The sequence below is a fragment of the Eptesicus fuscus genome, chromosome 21 (genome assembly GCF_027574615.1).
Source record: "Eptesicus fuscus isolate TK198812 chromosome 21, DD_ASM_mEF_20220401, whole genome shotgun sequence".
In the NCBI taxonomy this organism is placed as follows: Eukaryota; Metazoa; Chordata; class Mammalia; order Chiroptera; family Vespertilionidae; genus Eptesicus; species Eptesicus fuscus.
The window spans coordinates 41,302,933-41,312,517 of NC_072493.1; the positions used below are offsets into that span (position 1 = coordinate 41,302,933).

The 9,585-nt window shown below is 59.0% G+C and overlaps 2 protein-coding genes across 3 annotated transcripts in view; one reads left to right on the plus strand and one right to left on the minus strand.

The window, feature by feature from the left end:
• STRN4 (striatin 4) overlaps nt 1-710 on the minus strand; it is a 27,897-nt gene extending 27,187 nt beyond the window's left edge. For both annotated transcript variants that reach the window (XM_054710295.1, XM_054710294.1), the window contains exon 1: nt 410-710. In XM_054710295.1, coding sequence (XP_054566270.1) covers nt 410-694 — 285 coding nt within the window. In that variant the 5' untranslated portion in view covers nt 695-710. The remainder of the gene's footprint in view (nt 1-409) is intronic.
• On the plus strand, nt 335-8,419 carry FKRP (fukutin related protein). The gene is made up of 3 exons (XM_054710297.1): nt 335-359; nt 1,865-1,926; nt 6,562-8,419. The coding sequence occupies exon 3, from the start codon at nt 6,601-6,603 to the stop codon at nt 8,086-8,088; it is 1,488 nt and encodes a 495-aa protein (XP_054566272.1). The 5' UTR covers nt 335-359; nt 1,865-1,926; nt 6,562-6,600; the 3' UTR covers nt 8,089-8,419.
• Nucleotides 8,420-9,585: the final 1,166 nt, after the last annotated feature.

Genomic DNA, 9,585 nt, shown 5'->3' on the forward strand with positions numbered 1-9,585 from the left:
ACCGGCTCGGACGGGGGTGGGCGTCCCTCACGCCACAAGGCCCCTCCAACAACTCCTCCCGGCACCCGCGGCTGAGGTCTCCGGGGCCCCTCCAGGCCCCGAGGGCACTCAGGAGCCGCCACCGGTCCGCTCCCTCCCGCGGCCACTTCCAGCGGGTCTGGTCCCGGCGCCCCTTCCCTCCGCCGGCCGCGGCCGGGCCCTCCCGCCCCTGGGCCCACGCCCGCCTCCAGGAGCCTCGGTGCCCCCGGGACCCTCTCGGACGGCCCCCCACTCCCGCAGCGGGCCGGTCGCGGTCCCCGCCCGCCCCCCCGGCCGTCCCGGCGGCCATTGCTCCAAGATGGCGGCGGCGGCGGCGGCGGGTGAGGCCGGGCCGGGCCGGGCGGGGGTCGGGGGTCTGGGGGGCGCTCACCTGCAGCTCGGCGCGCTCGGCCTCCCAGCGGGCCTTCTCCGCTTCGAAGCGCGCCCACTCATGCTGGATAAAGTGCAGGATCCCGGGCAAGCTCAGGGGCTCCGGCCCCGCCGTGGGCCCCGGGCTGCCCCCGCCGCCGCCGCCCCCCTTAGCGGCCGGGCCGGGACCGGGAGCGGGGGCAGAGACCGGGACTGCGCCCGTCGGGCCGGGGCCCGCACCGGAGCCGAGCGGGCGGCAGGAGGAGGCGGCGGCGGCGACGGCGGCGGCCGCTCGCTCCTCCATCATGGAGGCCCCGGGCCGGCCCGCGCGCCCGCTGTGCCTCGCGCGCCTGCGCGGCCGCGCCAACCCCCCGCGCGCGCGCTCGGCGGGGGCTGGGGGCGGGGACGGGGACGCGGCCGGGCGCGCGCCTCGCCCACCCGGGTGGACTCCGAAGGCGCGCGCACGGGTGGGCGGGCAGGGGGCACGCGCCCCGAGGAGGGAAAGCGGGACTTGGGGGAGGAGCCGCTTTCTGCCCCCCTCCTCCCGCTTAGCCCCAGAAAGAAAGGTTCTAAACCTCTCCAGACCCAGTATCACTCCCCGTGATAAAGGGCGACCACCATGGGTGCTTTCAGCCATCGCCCCATCCTCCCCGATCCTGGCCCAGGTTGGTTGCCTTGGTGACTCCTCCCCAGTCCAGAACACAAACAGCTTCTCCTCTCCTCCTCTTTTGTGGTTATGGGGCCCCAAACCTCTCCTGTCCCTACACCAGGAGGAGGTTGCTAAGGTAATCTAAGTCCCTGGTGGTCCTTCTGCCCCTACCCGCTTTGGTTACTATGGCAACCTCAACTAGCGCTCAGGTAGAAAGGACCTCAGCCCCAAGGACACTGATTACTGAGGGAAACACCTCTTTCCCAACCACCCTCCTAACCACCCAGTTGGCATTACCATGGTAACCATCTCCCCTCCTTTCCCATGGTGGGAGGTCCATGGACCAAACCAACCAGGTATTTTTATTTAGAGGAGAAGATGCTCGGCTGAGGAGTAGTTGCTATGGTTACAGGGCTTGACCCTCCCCGGGGAGGCAAGACAGGCAAGGCTAAGCCCTGGTTACTATGGTAACAGAGGCAGTCTCCCTACGAGTGACCCTAGGAACCAGACCCAGGAAGGTAGGAGACGTTTTTTAGGATTGTCTCAGGATGGAGTGTGCCTAGGGAAGTGGGTGTCATAGTAACGTCTTCTATCACTTCCAGCCCTACCTTTCTGGACACCGTCCTGAGATAGGGATGGTTATAGGTTGCTATGATAACTGACATCCTTCCCACCCATTCCTGAGATGCTCCAGGTAGTGTCTGAACTTATTAGGACTTCAAGAAAAATGATTCCCTGGCCTCATTGCCATTGTTATAGGTAAGATGAAATTGTGCTCCACTGTGCAAAATTGGCTGACTTGGTATTTTCGGGTTCTCCTTCCCTCAGCAGCGCAGCTGAGCAAGGCTGAAACCGCCCCCCTGGAGCTCCCCGAGCCTGCAACGTAGGAGGTAAGAAGTCTCTCAGTATCATGTGGACACTGCCCTTTCCTTGTCCCCAAAGGCTTTCCCACAGATCCTCTTTACCCATGGCATTCCCATTCTACAGATGCAGCCACCGAGGCTCAGGCCAGATCAGAGCTCAGGCCAGGTGAGCCCAGGCCGGAAGTGATCCACTTACACCGTTTTGTGGGGAGTGGAGAGACAAAGTCTCCTCTTGTCTCCTCCTTCCCTGGCTGCTTTTTCTATAGCAAGCCTCTGTTTTTCTCTGCCACGCCCCTGCTGGTTTCTCTCCCCTTTGGGATACTGTTTTCCTGCCTGACCTCTGGAGGGCCTGCTCAGTGACTGCCCAGTTCATCCCCTGGCCCCGAAGCACAAGGTCTGGCACAGAGGACACTCAATAAGTAGCTTCGTTGAGGTAGTGAGTTGCATTCATTAATGCGCCATATTTGAAAGCACTGGTCAGGTTAGAGCCAGGGAAGGCTCGTGGAAGGCAGGCCCAAGAGAGACAGAATTGGCTGCATTAAAGCACAACTCTGGAGCCAGCTTCTTTTTTTCAAAAATACATATTTTTATTATTGATTTCAGAGAGGAAGGGAGAGGGAGAGAGAGGTAGAAACATCAATGATGAGAGAGAATCATTGGTCGGCTGCCTCCTGCACGCCCCTCACTGGGGATCAAGCCCACAACCCAGGCATGTGCCCTGACCGGGAATTGAACCGTGACCTCCTGGCTCATAGGTCGATGCTCAACCACCGAACCATGCAGGCCGGGCTGGAGCCAGCTTCTTGGGTCAAATCCTGGGTCCATCACTTTCCAGCTGTGTGACCTTGAGCAAGTGACTTCACCTCTCTGTGCCTCAGTTTCTTCGTCTTTAAATGTGATCATAACATAAAGATTAAACAAGCTAATATGTGTAAAGTACTTAGAACAGGGTCTGGCAAGGGGTTTTGAACCCTTACAGTTTAAGAAGCCGAGACTTGATCTTATGAAGGTACTAGAGGATTCCTTTCTCCTTCCTCGTTGGTCCCCTCACCCAGTAGGTGGTACCTCCTCATCAAGCCATCCTAGCCTCTGGTCTCTGAGGACCCAGCTTCTGTCCGCTGTTCTGCTGGGTACTTCCTGGCCCAGAAGCAGCCAGGCAGAGCATGGACGGTGGAGAACCGAGTTCTGGTCCTTGCATCCTTTAAGTCTCTGAGCCACAGATTCCCTATCTGAACAGTTGGAGTCACTTGATCATTGCACCCCTGTTTATTGAGCGCTTGCTATGTGCCAGACACTGAGCTGTGCTCTGGGCATACAGCAGGGAACAAAACAGACAAAATAATAAACAAGATAAGTAAAAATCTATGTGATAACTACCAGGGGAGAAAAATAACTCAGGGATGGGGCAGAGAAAGTATGTGGGTGACAGGAAGATGCATTTTTAAATTTTTAATTTAAAAAAACACTTTTTTTTGGGGGGGATGCATTTTTTTTTGAAAGTTCTTTTTTAAAAAAATATACTTTATTGATTTTTTACAGAGAGGAAGGGAGAGGGATAGAGAGAAACATAGATCAGCTGCCTCCTGCACACCTCCTACTGGGGATGTGCCCGCAACAAAGGAACATGCCCTTGACTGGAATCGAACCTGGGACCCTTCAGTCCGCAGGCCGATGCTCTATCCACTGAGCCAAACCAGTTAGGTGGGGGGAGGGGGGGGCTGCATTTTTAAACTGGGTAGCCAAAGGAAGGGCTCGCTGGTCAGGTGACATCTGAGCAAAGACCTGCAGGCCATGGGGTGGAGTCAGGTGGATAACTTTGGGGGAGAGCCTCGGGCAGAGGGAACAGCCGGTGCTGTGGCAGAACTGGCCCAGGTTTATGTGAGGAATGGCAGTTGGTGGCGCTGAGGCAGCGGGCGGAAGAGGACGGGTGATTCGCCTTAGGAGCCACAGGGAAGGCTTTCCTTCAAGCGATTTTAAGCCACAAAAGTGAACAGACGCAGGACAGGGTCTAACTCCGGCTCTGGCAGGATCTCTCTGGTCTCTGAGTGACGAACAGATTGTAGGGGACCAGGGTGGAGTGAGGATGTTCTCTCTAGAAGGTTCTAAAAGCATTGCCTGTGCTTCCGTGTACCTAAGCTCTGAGACTCTAAGATGTGTAAGACTGAAGATTCTGTGTTCCAAAGTTTCCTTCCGCCCACGATCATGAGTTCCATGAGGTCACGGATTGTTGCGTGTCTGTGTGTTGGGTGTCCACTGCGGTGTCCCCAGTCCCTAGAGCAGCGCCTGGCATGTTGTAGGAGTTCCGCAAGTAGCTGCTGAAGGACTGAAGGAAGGAGAGATCCGCCTCAGGTCCAGAGGCAATGCCAAGATTCTAAAGGTTAAGAGATCGCTCTTAAAGTGCAGCTCCGATTCTTAGGTAACATCTAAGTTGGGTCAGAAAAGGGCAAGCAGGTCTGGGGTGGGTGGAGAGGGGTGGGAGGACGTTCCTGGTAGGAGAGACTGTGCAGAGTTTGGCTCCAGGGACCTGAAGGAGCTTTACAGACACAAACCCTGACCCTGGCCATCATTTCCTCACCTCGTGCATTTTCAGTGCCCAGCTGTGTGCTAGGAACCCCCAGTGGTAATGGAGACAGCCCTGGCCCTACCCTCCTGGGTCCAGTGGGGCACACAGACTCGTCCCCAGACAGTGCCGAACCAGAACAGGCAGGGCTGGGGCTGGGATGGGGGAGCCCAGAGGGGACTTCGGAGCCAGGCTGGGGTTCAGGGAAGGCTTCCTGGAGGAGGAGCCATTTGAGCTGTGCCCTGAAGCATAAGTAGGAGTTCTCCCACAGAAAACAGGCACAGGGAAGGGGTGTTTGAGAGGGATCTCTCCTAGGCAGAAGGAACAGAATATGAAAAGGCTTAGGAATAAGACCTCTTTGAAGAAAAGCCCCGGGTGGCTTGGGCAGAGAGTTTGAGGAGGCGTGGTCAGAGATGGCGCTGGAATGGGGGGTGGGCCAGGGCCAGGTCACAGGAGGCCTTGTGGGATGTTGTAAGAACATAAACTTTCTCCCTGGGGCAGTGAGGAGCCGCTGAGCAGGGAGGGAGAGGTCACATTTGTGCTTTTAGAAGACCTCTCTGGCTTGGTCAGGAGACTGGGTGGGGATCTGGGTGGACCCCAGTTGAGGGGGGAATTGTGGGAGTGGGGAAGGGTCAGAAGTGTTGAGGAGCTAGGAGGATTAGCCGATTAGCTGGGTTGCCGATGTCTCCCTCCCTGGGAGCAGAAGAAAGCTATAAAAATCCATGGGGACTTTTTTTTAAGTAACTGCTGAGAACCCAGAGCGTTAGTTACACCTCCGCTGCTGGAGACCAGCCAAAACTTCAAGCTATCCTGGGGCCAGGGAGACAGCGCCATCTGGGGGTTGCTTAGGAGTGTGGCCAATGAATGGGGAGTCCTAAGACTGGCAGCCTCTGTCAATGCAGCCCATTCCATCTAAAACAAAAACATTTTTTAAAATATATTTTATTGATTTTTTACAGAGAGGAAGGGAAAGGGATAGAGAGTTAGAAACATCGAAGAGAGAGAAACATCAATCAGCTGCCTCTTGCACACCCGCTACTGGGTATGTGCCCGCAACCAAGGTACATGCCCCTTGACCGGAATCGAACCTGGGACCCTTCAGTCTGCAGGCCGACACTTTATCCACTGAGCCAAACCAGCCAGGGCAAAACAAAAACATTTTTATTGTGATAAAACACACATAAAACTCATCATCTTAGCAATTTGTAAGCGTATGGTTCAGTAGTATTAAGTATATTCGCATTTTAGGCAAACAATCTCCAGAACTATTTCATCTTGCAAAACTGCAACTCTAAACCCATTAAACAACTCCATGTCCCCCTCCTGCCAGCCCCTGGCAGCCACCATTCTACTTCCCATTTCTACTAAAAAAAAAAAAACAACAAAAAAAAAACTAGTGGCCAACATACAAATTGGGATAATTCTGATTTAAGAAAACATTTCTAACTTTTCTTGTAAACCTAACACAAGCTGGCTGACCATCCGGAAAGAGATGACGGGTTGGCAGGACTGGAGGAAGTGAGGAGGGGCAGCCGGGGAGGGACTTGAGGGCCCAGGCTGAGGGCATCCGCCTCACCCTGGAGCCAGGGGCGGGGTATGGAAGGGACAGGAGAGATGGGGGGGTGGGGGGTGGCGTCCTGGGGGAAGGAACGGTAGAGCAGAAAGTACAAGCTGGGCTTGGGGATGGGGTCCGGGTGTTTATAGCTGAACCCAAACATGAGCGAGAAGTTAGCAAAGAATAGAAGGGTGGGATCGAACAAGGGAGAAGGGAAGGTGACTCCTTTGATAGAAACTCAGTACCTAATGGGTACCTGGCTCTGTGCTGAGTGGCCTTGGGGACCCAGCAGTGACCAAGGCGGGCTCCCCCTGGGTCTCACAAGTGGGAGGACAGGATGGTTCCTATATGGCAATGACTTAGAATGGTGGGGCTGGCGGAGAGGGGCAGGCGGGGGGCGGGGCGCTGAAGGCAGGGAGGCTTCCTGGAGGCGGGGAGGTCAGAGCTGAAACCAAACCAGAAAAAGGCTGGAAGGAAGGGCCGGGCTCGGGCTGCAGGGGCTGCTGACAGCCAGCTCTAGCCTCCGCTTTCCTTCCCGCCTCCCCAGGATGTCGCCGAGGCCCAGCTAGGGCCTGACTTCAGCCCCATGCGGCTCACCCGCTGCCAGGCTGCCCTGGCAGCCGCCATTACCGTCAACCTCCTGGTCCTCTTCTACGTCTCGTGGCTGCAGCAACAGCCCAGGAACGCCCGGACCCGGGGACCCCGCCGCGGAACCGCCGCCGGCCCCCACGTCACCATCCTGGTGCGAGAGTTCGAGGCCTTTGACCACGCGGTGCCCGAGCTGGTGGACTCTTTCCTGCAGCAGGACCCAGCCCAGCCCGTGGTGGTGGCGGCCGACGCGCTGCCCTACCCGCCCCTGGCCCTGCCCCGCCTCCCCAACGTCCACCTGGCACTGCTGCAGCCCGCCCTGGACCAGCCCGCGGCGGCCTCGCGCCCGGAGACCTACGTGGCCACTGAGTACGTGGCGCTGGTGCCCGACGGAGCCAGGGCCGAGACCCCAGGCCGCCTGGAGCGCATGGCGGAGGTGCTCCGGGCGGGAGGGGCGCGCCTGGTGGCCGCCCGGGTGGCCTCGGCCAACCCCGCGCGCTGCCTGGCCCTGAACGTCAGCCTGCGGGAGTGGACCGCGCGCTACGGCCCCGCGCCCCCCGCGCCCCGCTGCGACGCCCTGGAGGGGGACGCCGTGGTGCTCCTGCGCGCGCGCGACCTCTTCAACCTGTCGGCGCCCCTGGCCCGGCCGGTGGGCACCAGCCTCTTCCTGCAGACGGCCCTGCGCGGCTGGGCGGTGCAGCTGCTGGACGTGACCTTCCCGGCGGCGCGCCAGCCCCCGCTGACCACGGCCCACGCGCGCTGGAAGGCGGAGCGCGAGGGGCGGGCGCGGCGGGCGGCGCTGCTGCGGGCGCTGGGCATCCGCCTGGTGAGCTGGGAGGGAGGGCGCCTCGAGTGGTTCGGTTGCAGCAAAGAGACGCCGCGCTGCTTCGGGACGGTGGTGGGCGACACGCCGTCCTACCTGTACGAGGGGCGCTGGACGCCCCCGTGCTGCCTGCGCGCGCTGCGGGAGACCGCCCGCTACGTGGTGGGCGTGCTGGAGGCGGCGGGCGTGCGCTACTGGCTGGAGGGCGGCTCGCTGCTGGGCGCGGCCCGCCACGGGGACATCATCCCGTGGGACTACGATGTGGACCTGGGCATCTACCTCGAGGACGTGGGCAACTGCGAGCAGCTGCGGGGGGCCGAGGCGGGCTCCGTGGTGGACGAGCGCGGCTTCGTGTGGGAGAAGGCCATCGAGGGCGACTTCTTCCGCGTGCAGTACAGCGAGAGCAACCACCTGCACGTGGACCTGTGGCCCTTCTACCCCCGCAACGGGGTCATGACCAAGGACACGTGGCTGGACCACCGGCAGGACGTGGAGTTCCCCGAGCACTTCCTGCAGCCTCTCGTGCCCCTGCCCTTCGCCGGCTTCCTGGCACAGGCGCCCAACAACTACCGCCGCTTTCTGGAGCTCAAGTTCGGCCCCGGGGTCATCGAGAACCCCGAGTATCCCAACCCGGCCCTCCTGAGTTTGGCGGGAAGCAGCTGAAGCCCTGACTCCCACGCCTGGGGCCAGGGGAACCGCCCTTCGTTTTGATGTCTCCCGGCATTTGGTGGACGGGCCAGGGAGACCGCGCTGCCCTGCAGGGCCTGGGACATCAAAGTCGTGCCCTGGGCCCCAGAGCTGGGACAGTTTTGGAAAGAGAAAGAGTGTAGGTCCTGAGGCCAGACCGTGGTGATTCCAACCCTGTTAAGTGGCCCTGGGCCAGTGCCCCAGTTCCCTCCAGGATTCCCTGAGCACTCGCTGTCTCCGCACGTGACGAGCCCCTGGGACACTTGGCTGCTGGGGTTGCTTCTACCACCAGAGGGCGCCTGTGTCCTAGCATGGGGCCAGGACTTCGTGTTCATAGCTTCGACATCTGTTGAGCCTTTGGGCTTCTAAGCCTGGCCAGACAGAATGACCATCGCCCCTTCTTCCAAAATGCGACTCGCTTCCCTCCTGGGAGAGCCCTGCGAGGTGCATGCTGCCCTCAGCCCCACCTTGCAGAGGAGGAAACAGGCTCAGCGCGCTGAGGGGCGACTGGCTGTGGTTAAGGGGTTCTGGATCCGAGCCCCACTCCTTCTTAACGGTTACCTCATTATTTGAGCTTTCTGCACCTGTTTGCCTGCTTGCAAGGCAGGGAAACAATGATCGTAGCTCACATCTGCTAAGCAGTTACTGTGTATCAGGCATTGTTCTCAGTGTTGCACACGGATTAGCTGATTCGTCCCTCTCCTCAGCCCTCCCAAGCGAGAGCTGCTATGATTTCCTCCTGACAGAGGAGGACACTGAGGCCAGAATGGTGAAGCCACTTGGCAAAGGCCAGACAGCTTGGCAGGTGGCAGAGTGGGACCTCGAACCCAGGCTGTCAGCCTGGAGCCCACACTGAAGGGGCCCGTGTGCCCCGCTCGACTACTGGTACCCGAGAGGCCCTCTTGTCACGTAGCAGGGACAGCGACGGCGGCCTTCCTTTTGTGGTCATGCATCTAAGAGTAAATGCTGTTTGGGCATGCGACCTGGCATGTGCATTTATCAATGATATCCAGGTACTACTATCATTCTGTATATTAGTAATAAGGCTTAAATTATTTCATTTTCAAAATCAGTAGAGGAGTTTTGTTGAATTGTTTCATCCCAACCACTTGGTCCGCACACCTTCTGGGTGTGTGCACCTGGCTTTTGAAACCACAGACTCCGAAGTGGGAGAGCCCTGGGTTCAAACCCCAGCGCTGCGGCTTCCTCCCGCCTCTCGGTACCTCTGCTTGGCACCTGGGGAATGGGGGTGATGAGCATGCTCGCCCCACAGGGGTGCAGTGAGGCAGTTGATGGGTAAAAGGGTCAGGAGTCAGGGCTGGGTTTGGATCCTGGTGTGGCCAACTACTGTCTCTGTGACCTCAGGCAAGTCACTGCCCCCTGACCCTGTAGATCAGGGGAGCGAAGCCCTTATGGAAGGAGGCTTCACACACCGGCAAGAAAAGACAAATGCCAATTTGGCCCAGTCTCCTA